Below are 18,096 nucleotides of genomic sequence, written 5' to 3'. Positions count from 1 at the left end.
ATTATTCAATAGGCACTTTCATAGTTCTATGAAGCAACTACTAGAATACAAGGAATTTCAAACCAGAAAAAATGTCTTAAGAAATAACTTGAAATCTAAACAACAGAAATCTAATGCATTAAGGAGTCAAAAACTCTGAAGATTAGCATAACCTCTAATTTTTACTATTTCTCAAGAAAACAACCTATGGCTGGAAACCAAAGAACAGCATTTAGGGGGTAAAAAAAGACAGTGGGGGATGGGGATAAATACAAGTCCTCTTTCAAGCAAAACAATTTTCATGAAATATTAACACTTACATTAAAAAATAAATACAAACATAACATTTGTTTTGTGTGTATGTTCAGAATTGATCCTAAAAATGTCTTACCAAGAAAGGAGGAATTGCTTCGATTCATGAAGAAAAGTGACTTCTAAGTCTCCTTTTATCTATGAACCACTTAAATGAAAGTACTCTGTGTTAGTCAGCTGAGACTGTACCAGCAATGTCTAACACTATCACCCTGGGGAATCCGGTACATCTTCACACTTAGTAAACTGTGTATCAAAGAAAATCCCCCTTTACTTTGAAGTTTTCTATTAAGTTATGGATATAGATCCATCATGTCATTTTTAGTGATGCCAGAGCATTTAAAGTGAAGGTGCTTTGCAGATTTAAGAGAATTTACAAAACAAAGACATTTTAATTCCAGCCTATATAAACCAAGATGGTCTAAGTTAATTTTGATAAAACTGATTAAGCAGGTAAAACTTTTTGTTTTAAAGGTTTCAAAATTTTAAATATTTAAAAATGAGTTTGAAATGGATTCATTCAAGTTTTGGCAAAGCAACATTACATATTCTCTCACAAAGCACTACAGCTTAAAAGATGGGTTTAAAAAAATAAAAACATACACAATAGCTTTTTACAACCAAGAATGAAAGGTTAGCTACGAGATAAGTTATAGTATCTCATGAAGCTTCGATAACAATCTCAAACATGATCAAGAGGGAATATTTCCCATGAGATGAGCTATGATTTAGTCTCTAGGCTCCATTGGCATTGTCCTTATTTAAAAGTAAAGGAAGAAAAGGAGAAAACAAGCCTAATTAATCTACATGTCTCTTCCTTGATAAACAAATGACATATGTTAAGCTCAAACAAGTCAGCATAAAACAAATACCATCCTATTTAAGATACTATAATTGTATTTAAGTTAAAACTATTTTGAAGTAAACTGATACTAAGCTCTTGAATAAGGAAAAAATCTGGAAAATACATAATTTTCAGAATAATGTGACACATCATGATCTAGATAGATAAGAAATAAAAAGTTATCTTGATGTGTGTGGGTTTAGTGAGGAGAGTCAGTCTCTCTAGCTGTTTAAAAAACAAAAAACAGACAATAAAACAAGGAAATGATGGAAGGTAACCATTCTGTAAAAAACCTAAGAATTGTTTTTAAGAGATGATGACCTATATTAAGTCATGACCTACATGAATCAATATGCATGAGGTAGAATCAGCCAGAAAACATGAACAATGAGATGGATGAAAATCTTAATTTAATGGTAAGCAATAATTCACTTATTATATTTAAGGCATCTAACTCTCTTTGCAAAGCTGCTTGGAGAGATCACACATACACGTTATAACAATATAAAGCAGCACATTACGAAATCCCAAAAGCACTGACATGAGAATTTTGAAAATTCAGATAATAGTATCACCTAAGAAAAGTTTTATAAAAGAGAAGACATCTAGACTGTATCTTCAAGAATGAAAGTCTTTGTATAAGCAAGGGGAAGGGACAAGGACATTTCATAGTGGAAGACCAAGATAAATAAAAGAACAGTCTCACTGAGGAAGAGTCAAAAAAGCCATCTAGTTATAGGTCCATGACCATGAGAAACACAAGATAAAATTGGAAGAGTAAAGTAGAATCAGACATACTAAAATTTTAGCCTTGACTACCAGATTATGGAAGCTGCAATTTATGCTCTTAATTGCTGTTTTCCACTTACTGGTCCAAATGTTGCTACATCAGATATACATGGAGAGCTTTATAAACTCGCATGCTACTGAGCCTCACCCTAGAGATTCTGAAAAGGTGGAGTGGAATCTGTATCTAAGCAATGCTCTCAGGTGATGCTCAGACACAACCAGACCTGGGCGCCATTGCCCTAGGCAACAGAAAGCCGTTGCTTTTTTGAGAATGGGAGTAACATAAATGCAGGCGTTATACAAGCCTGAATAATAAAAAGTGGCATTTTCATTTACAATTTTTTATTTTTCTTCATTCATATTATTTTCCTCAGAGATCTATTTCATAAGATCCATGTTTTCTCTGGCCACATACAGCTATAAGAACCCCGATCCCATAATAATCTCACTGAAATACATAACAATATTTTGTTTCATTGCCTTTTTTTTTTTTTAATAAAGATGGACCTGGTATATTGGAGGACAAGGTCCGAACAGCAGTCAGGAGGCTGTGGTACTATGTAGGCATGAAAGACCTGATGAAGACCTGACCAAGGATGGTGATAGTAAGAATGGAAATGAGGAAAGAAATCAGAGCCCTGACACTCTAAAACTTCTAAAAGTAATCACAGAAAACATTCTTTGCAACTTTAGGGTATGCAAAGATTTCTTTAATAGGAAAAAAAACAACAGTAACAAAGCTTGACTCAAAGTAAAAAATTGATAAACTGGGCCTCATCGAAATTAAAAACATCTGCTCTTTGAAAGAAACCACTAAGAAAATAAAAAGCCATACCAAAACGGGAAGAGAACACTCACAATACACACAGCTATCAAAAGATGATACTAAAATATATTAAATAACTCTTCAAACTCAATAATAATATAAACAAGTCAATTTTTAAATGTGTAAAAATATAAACTGACACTTCACGAAAGATATAAAAGTGGCCAATGAGCATATGAAAAGAAGTTCTAAATGAGCCTCTAGAAGATGATGAAGTACAGCAAAGGCTGAAAAAGCCTTCAACCCAAATAGAATAATTTTTATTTAAGATAATAATAGTAATAATTATAATAATAATTATTATCATTACATCAACTATCATGAGTGGCTATCACCTACCTGTATTAAGCTTTTACACATATTAACTCATTTTATACCTTATAAAAATCCTATGTGCTAAATATTATTAATATTATCTTCATTTTACCAATGACTAAAACATAATGAATATACAAAAATGCATGAGTTCTTCATGACATTAAAAAAACTTGAAAAGGCAAAAAGGTTTGTGAACTCTAGAAGTAGACTTTACATCATCTCTTTAATCTAAAAACTGGTACTTCCTTAGCAGGAAACAAATACTCATTTATCCTGCCTTTCCTGCAGGAACTATATTTCAACATTTACCAAGCAGCCCTAAGACGAAGATCTCTTCTTTACAGAAAAACTTCATCAACAAATGTAAAAAGAACGATAGAATTAGAAAATCATCATTTTTCGACTCCTAATATTACAAGTGATTCAGTTAATGATCATCAAAGGGTGTGAACTCTTTTAGTAAAAGTTTGATGGAGAACAGGATATTTGCAGGGTGCCAAATATATCATATCCATTTTTACTTTCAAGTCATAAGAAAAGATGCAACTTACAATGAAGAGAATCAGTCTGTTGCTACTTGAATCTACCGATCAGTCTCACATCACTAACAGTAGGGCAATCAGATATCAAGTGAATTCTCATGTGATGTAGCATGAAGTACTACACAGTCCTTCAAAGTATTCTTGCCAAAAATGTTCAACCTAGATGTAATCAAGCTTTTGCATTTAACTTCCAATTTACAAAAAATATAGAAGATAGAGAAAAAAACTGAACAATACTGCAATGAAGCAATCAAACAAATCGAAAAAGTCAAACACTATACAGGACACTGGCCCAGTTTCTTTAAAAAGTCAAAGGAGCAAGCGAAAACAAAAACAAACAAGGAGACATTTCAGGATAAAAGATGCAATGACATAACGAAATATGATGTATGAACCTTATTTGGTTTCAACAAACATACTGAAAAAAACTTGGGGACAACTGGGGAAATGTAAATATGAACCAGATGTTAGGTTATGCAATTATCATTAATTTTGTTAGATGTAATAAAGGATTTATGGTTATGTAAGAACATGTGCTTGGGCCAGGCACAGTGGCTTAAGCCAGCACTTTCGGAGGCTGAGGTGGGAGAATTGCTTGAGGCTGGGAGTTTGAGACCAGTCTGGTCAACACAGTTAGACCCTGTCTCTACAAAAATAAAAAAATCAGCGAGGAGTGGTGGAGCATGCCTATAGTCCCAGCTACTTGGGAGGCTGAGTCAGGAGGATCACTTGAGCCCAGGAGTTTGACGTTGCAGTGAGCTATGATGATGCCACTGCACTCTAGCCTGGATGACAGAGTGAGACCTTGTCTCAAAATAAATAATTTTTTTTTAACAAAAGAAAATGTGCTTATTTCTTAGAGATACATTAAGTATTTTGGGATATAACATCATGAGTTCTATAACTTACTCTAAATAGTCCACCTCCAAATAAATGAAGCAAAAAAAGATTTATAATTTATTAAAGCTACACAATGGGTATATTAATGTTCACTGTACTCTTCTTTCGACTTCTCTGTTTGCCTAAAAATGTTCATGATAGACACAAGTGAGGGTAGTTTTAATTATTAGTAACTTACCCTCTTGTTGTTTCACCAAGTCTAAAGAACACCTCTAAATATTCTAGCGCCACAGATACATGAATCAGATGAACCATATCTATCACAGTCAAAATCCTGGTGCACACAATGGGAAAAACCAGGATGGATGCATCTTTCCAGAATTTTATTTTAATGAAGCTTATTTATACCAGAATATGTACCATATGTCCATTTTCATATCTTCAAAAAAGCACTTTGGCAACAAAAATGCTAACTGTCCAAAAATATATTCGACGACTACACAATAAATGTTAACATAGTAATTCTTTTCATCTTGTTATATAAAATGTTTACAGTTCCCACAATGCTATATAAAAGTGTTCCCATCTAACACTTGACTAGAAAACATTTCCCATTGATACAAAGTAGAAAATGATCATATAATTTACTATTTACCAATTGGTACTCATTTAAAAAGAAGTTACTAAAGTCTGCATTCAAAGGAAAATTCATAAAGTTACAACACCAAAACCTGACATACCATATGACAGCTAGGACTTTAGATTTAATTTTGAAAAATAGTCAATAACCTGAGTACATGTTAGCTTTCAGACACCAAATATAAGTTTTCAGTTTTAAAAGCAGAAGTCCTTCCACTGCAGCTATGAGTAATATCCACAGGAGAATTCAGAACATTTGATAAAATAAACTTCAGCTGAGTAGCAGAATCCACTACACAAAACTCATCAATTATGAATTAGGAAGTGTAATCCATGAACCTCTGGGAGTCCCCCAAGACCCTTTCAGAGGGCCTGCAAGGTCAAAACCAGTTTCATAACACTTTTTCATTATGTTGACATTTTTACTGACAGTGCAAAAGCAATGTTGGGTAAAAATGCTGACACCTGAGCACAAATCAAGGGAAAGGGACCAAATTGTAACAGTAGTCACTGAATTCTTCACGGTCATGCACTCACAGTAAAAGAATGCCAGTTTCACTAACAAATGTCCTAGATGAAGCAGTAAAAATTAGTAATCTTGAACTTTAAGTATACATGGTTTGAATATTCTGTGCAACAAAATGAGAACTGTGCATAAAGCAATTCTCTATACTGTATTTTAAAGTGTGTCAACACTTGGAAGATCTGCATAATTCAGTAAACGAGTATTTCTTAAATGACTAATGCACAATAGTACAAAATCATGCAGGAGTAAAGACCCATTCAAAATTCAAGACAGACTAATAGATTTTAATTTAATAGAGTATGAAAAGAGTACTGATACAGTTTCAGATTTCATGTTTCAACTAACATTCAAGAAACTATTATTTGTCAAGTTTTGGTATATTATCAAAGAATACCTAACAATTACATATAAAAGCTATTAATATAATCCTCCTTTTCCAACTACATATGTGTGAGGCCAGATTTTATTCACATACTTCAATGAAATCATCACATCACAATAGACTGAATAAGCAGATATGAAAATCCAGGTGTCTTTTATTAAGCCAGACAGTAAAGAGATTTGCAAAAACTATCACATGGTGGCTCTCAATCAAGGATGATTTTGTCCCTCAAGGGACATCTGGCAACATCTGAAAACATTTCCGGTTGTCATAACTGGGGAAAGCGCTATTGGCATCTATGGGTAGAGATCAGGGATACTGCTTAACGTCCTATAATGCAAAGGACAGCCCCTCACAACAAAGAATTACCCAGGCCAAAATGTCAATGTTAAGAAATCCTGAGATAAAACAATACCAACCATCTCAATCAATTTTTTGGGGTGATGGTGGTGAAGAAACATAGTAATTCTTAATAAATTTTACATTAACATGTAATGGGTGTATTATTATTTTAAATGAATAATAAAAATTTCTAAATTTCTTAGTTTTAATTTACAATACAGCAAATATCAACTGATATAACTCACATAAACAGAAGCGTGTTAGGGTCTTCAATAATTTTTAAGAGTGTAAAGGAACCATAAGTCCAAAAAGTGTGAGAATCACTAAATTAGAAGAATGGTGTTACTAAGAAAGTGTGTTGGAGAATATAAGAGAAATGAAAGGACTTTTAAGAAAAATGTACTCATTTCAAGAATATTATGGGTGACCCAAACAAAACGAACCGAAAACCTTATAAACCAAATAGCTACAAAGAAAAAAAATTATGATAGACCCCAAATGTCATTACCCCTTTCTCCTTTCAGAAGAGGGAAAAAAAAACCCAAAACGTTAAAATCACAACTTCTCACCCTGGCTATGAGGACTTGCTGGACTGAGAGATGGCTGATGCAAATCTTTGGTTGGCGTTGGATAAGCTTCTTTCCCTTGGCGCTGACTCATCTTTCCTGGTGTCAGAAGTTGAGCTTCGTCACTGTTTGCTACAACAGCTCAAGGAAAGAAGAGAAAAATAATTAGTACTAAAATCCTAGATTTATATAGTGGCATAATTAATAACAAAGAATATAATTATGTCTGAAATGGCCTCAGTGGTTATATTCATTTTACCAACTCCATACTTAAATAAATTCGCATAATCATTTTGTTTTCATGTTGGTCTCTATCAATCCAAGAGGAATTGACAGGTATGTGTGAGTCAAACATATGAAGTATAGACATTACAAAAATGAAAATACACATCCAACTGGTAATGAAAGGCACTCCAAAGTTTACTGAGTACCTCTCATTGTGCTATAAGCTCTTTATATTTGCCAATAGAACAATAAGCAAAAGACAAAAGTCACTTCATAGAAGAAATACAAATAGTCAATAAACACATCAAAAGATACTCAGGCTCATTAGTAATCAGAAAAAATACAAGTTATTGGAATATAATATTTTACACTCACTAGAATTTCTACTCTGATTCCTAATTTTCATGGAAAGTAGGTATGATGCCTGTTTTAGAAATGAGGAAACTTGAGGTTCAGAGATTGCCTTGCCCAAGACTAAGTAGTCAGTAAGTAACAGAGGCAAGATTCTAACTCAAGACCCATTTGGTTCCAAAATCTGTCTTTTAAAAGCTTGCTGCCCCAATAATCAATTTACATAGTGCTTTCAGGCTGCTTCTCACCCATTTGGCCAAGCTACTATCATAATACAGGAGAGCAATGCTCAGTTTCAGAGAAGATAAAGAAGAGAAAACACTAAATGAAGGAACAGGGCAAATAAGTCCTAAGTCCAGTGTCCCAGGATCCCCAAGCTCTTTCACTGTACATTTCTTTGCTTGCAGACTACATGATTTGGTCTTCACTCTAGATTTAATTTTTCAACTTAACCAGAACTTCATATTCACATTTTTGTCACATCTTTTTAATAAATTTGTTTTAATGTTTTCCAATATGCTAAAGTTTTCAAAATTATATTTTAGCTCTTTATATTTCAAAGTAAAAATACAAAAACATTTTCATTTCTCATGCAAAGGTATAAAAAATTATTTTCCCACCAAGTCAATAAAAAAACACTCTAGACTGATGACTCCTAAATTTTATCTCCAGCTATAATACTTCTCCCAAACTCAAACTCACCCAACTGCCTGCCTTATAATCACCTCTTCATTATTTACAGGCATCTCAAATTTACCTAGAATGTAATTCTTGGTTCCACTTATCCTCCAAAACTGCCTCCCACGCATGTCAGTGCCATCACTACTCCCCTACCCCTACTTTCTCAGGCCAAAAACCTTAAATGTGTTCTTTGATTTTTCTCTTACATCTCACATACAATTCATTTGTGAAATCTTTAGACTATACCTTCAAAACGTATCTGGAATCCCATTGCTTCTCCCCACTTCCACAACCACCACCTGATCCAAGCCACCATTACCTTTCCACTGGGCCACAGCAGCAGATTTCTACCAACTTATCATCTTGCTTCCTGTTGTGTAAAGTATATTCTCTACACAGAAGCCCAAGTAATCTTTTAAAAACATAAATCAGAAATATTCTCAATGGCTTTCCATTATGCTTACAATAAAATCCAAGACCTGGAGATGCAACACAGTCTGGCACCTGCTTATCTTTCCAACTTCATTCTGTACCATTCTCCTGCCACTCACTTGGCACCTGCCATGATGCCCTTCTTGGTATTCCTCAAGAGATGCCATCGTGTCCCTTTTATATTTCTTGCTCCTTCTACTTGAAATACTCCTCCCCCAGATCTTCACATTATTGGCTCCTCTCATTTGTTGTCTGTGCTCAAATGTCATCTGTTCAGAAAAGCCCTTTGGTTTCTTCATGGTGCTTTTTGATAAATAAAGTTTTTAGTTTTAATATAGCACGATTTATAAATATTTTTTAGGATTAATGCCTACCACTTCAGGGTTATATTCTATCACCTTACCCTACATAATTTTCATTGTAGCTCTTCTCATTACCTGAAGTGATATCATTTAGTTGTTTATTGTGTGCCTTCCTCCATTAGACCTAGACCTTAAATTCCATATGAGGGAGTTTTGTCTGCCTTATTTTCCCATAAATTCTCAGGTCCTGGTATACTTCATGGCATATTGATGGTGCTGTTTCCTGGTATACTAAAGGTGCTCAATAAAATTTTGTTGAGTGAATCAATCAACCAACTTTATATTTTTATGAAACTTCATAAATACATTGTAAAGTATTTGGTGGCTCCTTCAGTTACTAAATCCAAGATTCATTTGATTCCTAAAAATAATTATTGAAATTTAAAATGTGTGGTGCTGATACCAAGATAAATTGGCCTCAAGAGCATAACAGACAGCTATCGGAAACAGACACATAACATTTGTGGAGCCTAGATATGAGACAGAGATAGGGAAAAGACTACTCAACTAATAACATGAGAACAACTGGTTATCCATATTGGAAAAATAAATCGAACCCTACCTCATACCACACATAAAGAATAGTTCTATAAATATTAAAGACACAATGTAAACAGCAAAACTTGAAAACCTTTAGCATATTTTCATAAGCTTGGGAGAGGGAATGGTTCCTTTAAAAAGACACAACAGCTGGGCACAGTGGCACAAACCTGTAGTCCCAGCTATTTGGGAGGCTGAGGTGGGAGGATCACTTGAACCCAAGAGTTCAAGGTCACCTGAGCAAAACAGTGAGACACCATCATTTTTTAAGAAGACACAACAAAACATTAACCACAAACCAAAAAACTGATACATCCTACTATATTAAAATTATGAATTCATTCAATTAAAAGATACCATAAAGAGAATGAAAAGAAAGTCACAAAACGGAAGATATTTGCAACACATAATCAACAAAGGGTTGGTGTCCAGAATGTTCTTCAAAAAAAACTCCTATAAACCAATTAGAAAAAGACAGCATAATAAATGGGCAAAAGATGTGAACAGTGATTTCACAGAAAAAGAATTGCAAATTGTTGGTAAGTATATGAGAAGATGTTCGTCCTCTTTAGAAATGAGGGAAATACAAATCAAGATCACAATGACATAAATATATTACACTCAGTAAAATGGACAAAAATTAGTAAGTCTGAAAATGCCAAATACTGATGAGGATGGAATCCACAAGATGTCTTAAGCTCTACTGGTGGAAATATAAATTGATACAAGTATTTTGGAAAACCATTTGTAGCTATCTTATATAAAACTGAATTTCAGCCTACCCTATGGGTCCAACAATTCCACTCTCAGAATCTAGGAAAAATCTTAACAGGTATGTACCAAGAGACAAGCGTAAGAATGTTCATAGCAACATTGTTCGTAATAGCAAAAATTAAATCAACTTAAATATTCATCAACTGACTATAAAATAGATTAATAAATTGTGGCACATGCATATAATGGGGTAGTATATAGCACAAAATGAATGATCCATATCTATACTGAACAACATGGCTGGGAATCTTAAAAATAAAACAACTACAAAAAGTCCTAGAAGATTACATATAGCATGATACCATTCTTTCAAAATTAAAAACCAAGCAAAACTTAGTGATACATATTAAAATATGCATGTGATGGAAAATTTTAAAAAACCTATTTTTTACAAAGCAAAGAATGGTAAAAAGAAAAAAAAAAATACAACCTACTCATCCCCTCTTGGGACAGGCACAGGATAGAAGAGAGAAGCAGCAAACAGAAAGATGTTAGGTATTTGTAAGATTCTAGAGTTCTGAAGCTGAGCTGTAGGACCAGACGTGTTCATTGTGTGATTATGCTTTATCATACACACATGACACATTCTTTTGTATATACTAGACAGTCCATTTAATGCTAATTTCAAATATAAGCAGTAATAATAGAATTAACGTATGCTTTAGTGTTCTATTAGTAAGACCTAAGTATCTATGAATAACTTTACTATATAAAAAAGGGAACAGTCCAAGAAGCATCATTTTAGTTCTATTCACCTTTCTAATCCATTTTCAATTGAGGTATTACTGTTTGATTTTTGATAACCTTGAAGTGAGAGTACAGAGAAACAGCAATATACAGAGCATACCTCTTTACAAAATAAAAAAACAGAAAGCTCATCTTTCTATTTGTTTTTCCTCACCTCTTTCACAAACATTAACAACTATACAGACAAAAGGGGCTGCATGATATAAAAATTACTATGATGTCCTACATCATTTACACAATAGTGGACTCTTCAAATATAAGTTTAAGAGGGGCACAATGACTTTGTTTCGGTCTGTATCCCTCGGCACATAATTGATACTCTATAAATATCTGCTAAATGACTGAACAGATATTTGGCAAATGAATCGCTGTATGATTCCAGCACTGTTTCTGACACTACAATCAACGGACTCGCCTATAAAAGATAACCTTATAGTGCCCTCTACTGGTTCTACTTATAGTGAAAGTAAATTAACCTACTTTGTTACTCACATTACTTTATTCGTGTTAAGTACAGTAGAAATCATACTGGAATACATAATAGTAATATGATTAACATACCAGCTGTGCCTTCTAAGGAGAATATGAGTCCATAACTTTATGAACTTTCTGAATTCAACTCATAAATATAAAATTTGAAGAATTTTACAAGCTTCAAAGTCTGATGTTTGCACTTACGTAGAAGCTAAGTTAAGATGAAAAAGTTTTTTAAAAGACATAAATAATAATTTGTATGTAAATCCTAAGTCTCCTTTTCTTCTAAGGTACTAAACTATTTCTTAAATATTCAAATAATATAAATGTTGATATATATCATGTAGTTTTTTCACTCAATTGTACCAATATATTCTAAACAAGTATCATGAAATTACAGTTGACCCTTGAACAACATGGACGTCAGGGGTGCAGACACTCTATGCAGCCAAAAATCTGCGTATAACTTTTGACTCCCCAAAAACTTAACTACTAATAGTCTACTGTTCACTGGAAGCCTCACACATAACAAACTGTTGATTAACACATATTTTGTACGTCATATGCATTATATACTGTATTCTTACAATAAAGTAAGCCAGAGAAAAGAAAATGTTATTAAGAAAATCATAAGGAAGAGAAAATACATTTACAATACTGTATTTATCGATACCATTAAGTTTACGTTGTCTGTTTACAAGATGAATCATTTGTCCGAAATGACAGGCAACCATAGCTGTAGACTTTAATCTACAGTACATATCAAGCAAATACAACTTTTTCTTATAATGTCATGACCTTTCACTGCTTCTTGGGAGCACTCACAGAATCACCAGTGGCACTTTGTATGAGTCTCATAATGTCATTCAAAATTTACAGTATTGCATTCAACATGATGAAAACTATGTGAGAACCGGGAAAGATCACTTTTCACTGTGATACACAATTTACTTGAGAGAGGAACTATTCACATGTAGATGGTAAGTACCATACTGCATTTAAGCAGATACTTGTAATGCAACAAGTGGCAGCTATGAAATTATTATTAATAGCACAGTACGTACTACAGTTACTTTTATGATTTAATACTACATCCTTACATTTGTTTACTTGTCTCTCCACTGCGAATGGCACCACGTACGGTCTGTGAGTGTTTGCGTATGTAAGTTTTGATAAATTTTTACTTTTTATAATACATTTGTATATATTTTATGGTAGTAAATGATAAAATAGTATCTACATATATTTCATGCATTAATGACATACCTAACTTTTCCTTTTTGTGATATTTCTAGGCTACATGGTTCGGTCTGCAAGTTTTTTCAAACTGTCGCAATTCTTCAAAAAATTTTCCAACAAATTTATCGAAAAAAAATCCGCCTATAAGTGGACCCACTCGACCTATACCCATGTTGTTCAAGGATCAATTGTACTTCATGTTAAAAGATGTATCGTCTCTAGCTAATAATTACACAACCTCAGCCTTTTAATACTTAACAGAGTATATTACAAAGTCATCTCTAATATACGTTATATATTTTTATTTATATATGCTTAAAATATATAACCTTAATAAATTTCTTTTATTCCAAGTAAAAATTAAAGACTTCCATTTATAAAACCCAGTTCCTATGATAAAAGCCCTTCAGTTAATATTAAAAATGCCCTTCCATTTATAAAGTTCAGCAGTGCCATTCAGTTCACCTGAGTCAACATCTAAATATATGAGGTAACTAAAGTAACTGAAGAATCCATTGAAATTATCTGCCAAGTATCACAAAGCTGAACAACAAAACATAAAAATGTTTTGAGATTTGTGTTCTTTTTCTTACTTGTAAAATTTCTACTACCCTAATAATGCTGGTTGTATAATTAACAATATAATTAAAATATTGGGAATTGTTACAATAAGAATGAAAAAAGGAATTTAGCATATTACTTTAAATCATCTCTTTTAAGAGAAAAATTACATACATACTATAACCAGTATTAGGGACAAATAGCAACTGATCTAGACCCAAAAAATTTATAGCTAGAAGAAACGTTTGCCATTATCTCGTTCAGTCCTTTCCTTTGTTCAGTGAAAAACAATGAACCCCAGTGCAGTAAGCTTACTTGCAACAGATGATTATTCAGAGATAAATACTAAAACTTAAAACTTCCTAAATCAATATAACTTCCTACATTGCTCTTTAACAAAATTAAAATCTTTTTCTAATTTACGATACAGTAAAATTTTAATTATTTGGTTAGACTGGACTTCAGCAAACTAATTGTTTCATTTTGATTTTTGATTAACAGTAGAAGACAGACATACTGGGCTAGTAACCAATTCTAACTTCTTAAATATTTAAGTTCTCAGTTTCAGGCTCTTCATCTATAAAATTAATGCTTTATTAGATGATCTCTGAAGCCCCTTTTACCTCAGTAATTCCATGATTTTTAACACAAAAAATGTCCCATCACTCCCCAGCCTAGACTATAAAAATCCTTAGGTGCAGGGACATGTTTTATTCATTGTATGTACCCAAATGTTAGCATAATGTCAAACCCCTGCCCTAAAAAAAACACTCTCAGTGAAATTTTGTTGAGGTGAATGGGATATAATTTTAAAGGGTACATCTTCCAAATCCCTGAGGTAAGACATGTTTCACTTAAGAAATACCCAAAATACAAAAAATTTCATTACCAAATTATCTATTATGTAAAAATTCTGGCTGGATGTGGTGGCTTATGCTGTAATCCTAGCACGTTGGGAGACCATGGCAGGAGGATCATTTGAGGCCAGGAGTTCGAGACCAGCCTGGGCAATATAGTGAAACATTGTCTCTACAAAAATTAAAAAAAAAAAAATTAGCTAGGCACAGTGGTGTTTACCTGTAATACCAGCTACTTGAGAGGCCGAGGCAAGAGAATCACTTGAGCCCAGGAGTTTGAGGCTGCAGTGAGCTATGATCATGCCACTGCACTCTAGCCTGGGCAACAGAATGAGATCCTGTCTCAAAAATAAATAAATAATAAATAAAAATTCTAATAAAATAGAACAGCATTTCTTACTTTCATATGTCAGTAAATTCCTTGTACCATCCCTAGCCTCAAAGTGGTCTGATCTATGCCTTGTGATGCTTGTAGGAAAGTGTATTATGAAGAAGAGATCCTAAATTATGAATTAGATAATTGAATAAGTAAATAATGCATCTTTAGATATCAAGATGTAAACATTCAAATACTATCAATCTCAGACAGACAATGAGAACAGATGAGCACTGAATGACCATCTATATTCTTTACTTTGTATTTCAATTCCTAGAAACAAAAGTAGAAGACTTAATAAATCAAAATTGAAATGCCATTTGCCTTTCCTAAGTACACATCGAAATATTATCATGTCCCCCAAACATGCCGTTCAAACTTTAGCTACTTACTTGATGGCCAAAGGACATCTTTGCTATCACCAAGAAGCTTTTAATGCAGGGTAATTGAGCAGCAAGCAAATACAGTCCAAATCAGGAAGAAGCAAAATGCATCAGGATGGAAGCAGCAGTGAAACAAAAGGACAAGGAAAATAGCATTAGTTTATAAGTAGAAAGCACATGCGCATCAATTCTAATAATCCTAATTTATAAGGAATTTCGTTTTCTACACAAAAAAAGATCTTGGCTTAAGCATTATCAAATATTTGTTTTAATTTGGAGGAGGAGTAGAAAAAGAAAAATGGATTCACCCAAGTACTTTGTTTTGAAAATTACCCAAGTCAAAAATTACTTTCAATTGTACTTCAAGATCTGGTTTAGGAGTGGTAAAAATTATTTACAAAATGTAAGAGACAGTCAAAAGTTATTCATTCCTTAAATTTAAGATCATTTTAAAATATATAAAACCCATGCACTATTAAATATTAGTTCTGCATGCCATGAAAGCACTTAACACTACATATTTAGTATGTTTCGTCTACGAGAAAGAAAAGAACATTTACTGAGTGCTGATTATATAACAAGCATTGTGCAAAAAGCTTCTACAAAGACACCAGCAAAGTAGAACAAATTTTTTATTGAATGGCAAAAAAAGGAATATTAATAAGAAAGACAAATTTTATTAAGTCAGACAAAATTTTCTTAGGACCTACTAAATACCAAGCATATTATCTGGAGCTATTGGTCTTTAGGAAGATCATCTTGAATGAAGAACTTGCAATCAACTAAAAGAAACAGGAAAAAGACTGCTGACCTTTTGTTTCATAACTATTTTAACATACATTATGCTAAATGTTGCCTAGGGATAAATGTTTTGGTACATCTTAGGAGGAACAGAGTTCTCAGCGCTCCTTCAATTCAAATACAAAACATGGCAACATATCAAAACTAATGTAAAAACAAAAATTCAAAAATTCCACTGATTACATTATTTGTTGTTGTTGTTGTTTTTTTTTTTATTTAAACAAAGTGAAGGAATCTCAATTGACTGTGACAAAACAAGGTAGCAGTTGCTTGTTCTGGGCTTCTGCCATCCCCTTGGAGAAAATCTTGAACCTGTTATTTCCCCTAAAAAGATGGCTACTTCACAATGCTTGAAATTAAAATATGTTCTAATGCTTTAAAAGCATTTGCTCTATTCATTTTTCTGCAGTCACCCATTTAAGCTCATTCTTTTATAAATTGAGTTGTTTCACAGATAAACTAAAAAATATAGCTTTGTTGACAATGAACTAATTGTGCTGAAGTCATTATTACTGATGGCCATGTTATCACAACTAGCCAGCTTGTATGAAAAGAGGTTAAAGTATATGTGGTAGGCAATCTCTAGAATGACCCCCAGTGATCCCATTTCCTGGTGTATGATCCCTTCTCTGAGTGTATGCTGGACCTACCGAATCACTTCCAATGAACAGAATATGGCAGATGTGATGGGAAGTCTCTTCTGCGATTAGACTGTACAAAGACTGTGATTCCATCTTGTTAGCATTGTTTCCTATATAGATTACCCTGGGGAAAGCCAGCTGTCACTTCGTGAGGCAGCCTGGTAGAGAGGCCTAACACACAAAGGAACTTTGGTGTTGGTAAGTGACTAACTAAGCACTAAGTGACCTTGGAGGCAGATCTCCTGCCTCCACCTTCCGTCCAGTCAAGCTTTCAGATGAGAATGCAGCAGTGCCCCCTCCCCAATATCTTGACTGCAACCACACGACAGACTTTGTGTTAGAGACATCTAGCTAAACTGCTCTTGGATTCCTGACACATGGAAATCTGAGATAACAAATTCTCGTTGTTTTATACCACTTAAGTTTGGGATAATTTGTTATGTACCAATAACTAACTAATATAACACTGGAAAACTGAAAAAAGGTTAGGAAGCTGACAGAGATAACTGTGGCAAACTTTACAAATGCTTCATAGACATCTTCTTAAAAAAATCTTCCAGTATTGATACGAATAATTACTGGTTTCCCCTAAATTTACTAGTAACTTCCTAAAGGAAAGCAGTGGTTCTAATCACATATACATATTTGAGTGCATTTAATTTCACAAGGCCAGTCCTGTTTAAAGGTCTTAGAGTTGATCTTCTATTGGAGTAAAAGACTAATAAGCTCAATTTCATTGCACAGTTTGTTGTATTCTCAGATTTTGTCAATTAACAGCGTTATGTCAATTTTTGAACAGCTGTATTCCTTACTTGTTTATTCCAAGAAAATACTCTCTAGCATGTATAGTAACACCTGAATATTTGTTCCAAAAACCTCCCCTTATACTTACTGTCAACATTATATCCTCAAGCATGGCTGTGTCATATAAATCTGATTCTATTTATTGGATTAATCTTTTTAATTTTTTCAGATTGAAGCAATGAACAATAATCAAAATAAATACTGTCTTTTCCAATCATCCATTCAATAAATATTTACTGAGTAACTACTGTGGATACATTTCCTTTTAGACACCAAGGAACATAGCAGTAAAGAAAATTGACAAAAACTTTGACCTTATAGTACTTACGTTCTAGTGGGAGGGATGAACAATAACATAATAAACACAAATTCATAGTATATAGTATAAAAACTAAAGTGAAAAATAAGCAGAGAATGGGGGCATGTAAAATATTGGGGAAAAGGAGTGAAAATTTTAGATAGGGTGGCCTAAGAAAGCTTCACTACAGAATTGACTGAATAATATGAAGAAATCTGCCAGAAGGACATATAGGGGGAAAGTATTCCAGACAGAGGGAGAGACAAGTGTAAAGGATTGGGTTGGGAACAAGGCTGGAGTGTTGAGGGAAGAGTAAGAAGGCCAGTGAGGATGGAATGCAATGAGAAAGTAGGAAAGTAGTGGGAGATGAGGTCAAAGAGGTAAATGGATGCCAGAGTCTATAGGACTTTGGAGGGCCTACTTGGGACTTTGTTTTTATTTTCAATGAGAGGGGGAACCACTGGATGGTTTTGAGAAAAGGACTGACAAGGTCGGATTATGTATTAACAGGATCACTCTGACTGTTACATTGAGAATAGACTAAGAGAGACAAGGGTATAATCAGTTAGGAAGTTACTGCAATAATACAGGAAAGAGATGAAGGAGACCTGGACCGGTGGTACCAGTGAAGGTGATGAGAAATAG

At 33.6% G+C, this 18,096-nt stretch overlaps 1 protein-coding gene across 1 annotated transcript in view; it reads right to left on the bottom strand.

The window, feature by feature from the left end:
• The window catches only part of OSBPL8 (oxysterol binding protein-like 8), a 161,205-nt gene that overhangs the window by 124,609 nt on the left and 18,500 nt on the right, over positions 1-18,096 (bottom strand). The window contains exons 2-3 of the mRNA XM_012648358.1: positions 14,917-14,953; positions 6,909-7,046 (exon numbers count right to left, since the gene is read on the bottom strand). Of these exons, the coding sequence (XP_012503812.1) occupies positions 6,909-7,046; positions 14,917-14,953 (175 nt within the window). The remainder of the gene's footprint in view (positions 1-6,908; positions 7,047-14,916; positions 14,954-18,096) is intronic.

This window comes from Propithecus coquereli, unplaced genomic scaffold, assembly GCF_000956105.1.
Source record: "Propithecus coquereli isolate 6110/MARCELLA unplaced genomic scaffold, Pcoq_1.0 Scaffold282, whole genome shotgun sequence".
Classification (NCBI taxonomy): domain Eukaryota; kingdom Metazoa; phylum Chordata; class Mammalia; order Primates; family Indriidae; genus Propithecus; species Propithecus coquereli.
Note: the sequence above shows the minus strand (reverse complement) of the source record. Positions and strands in the feature narration are given on the sequence as shown.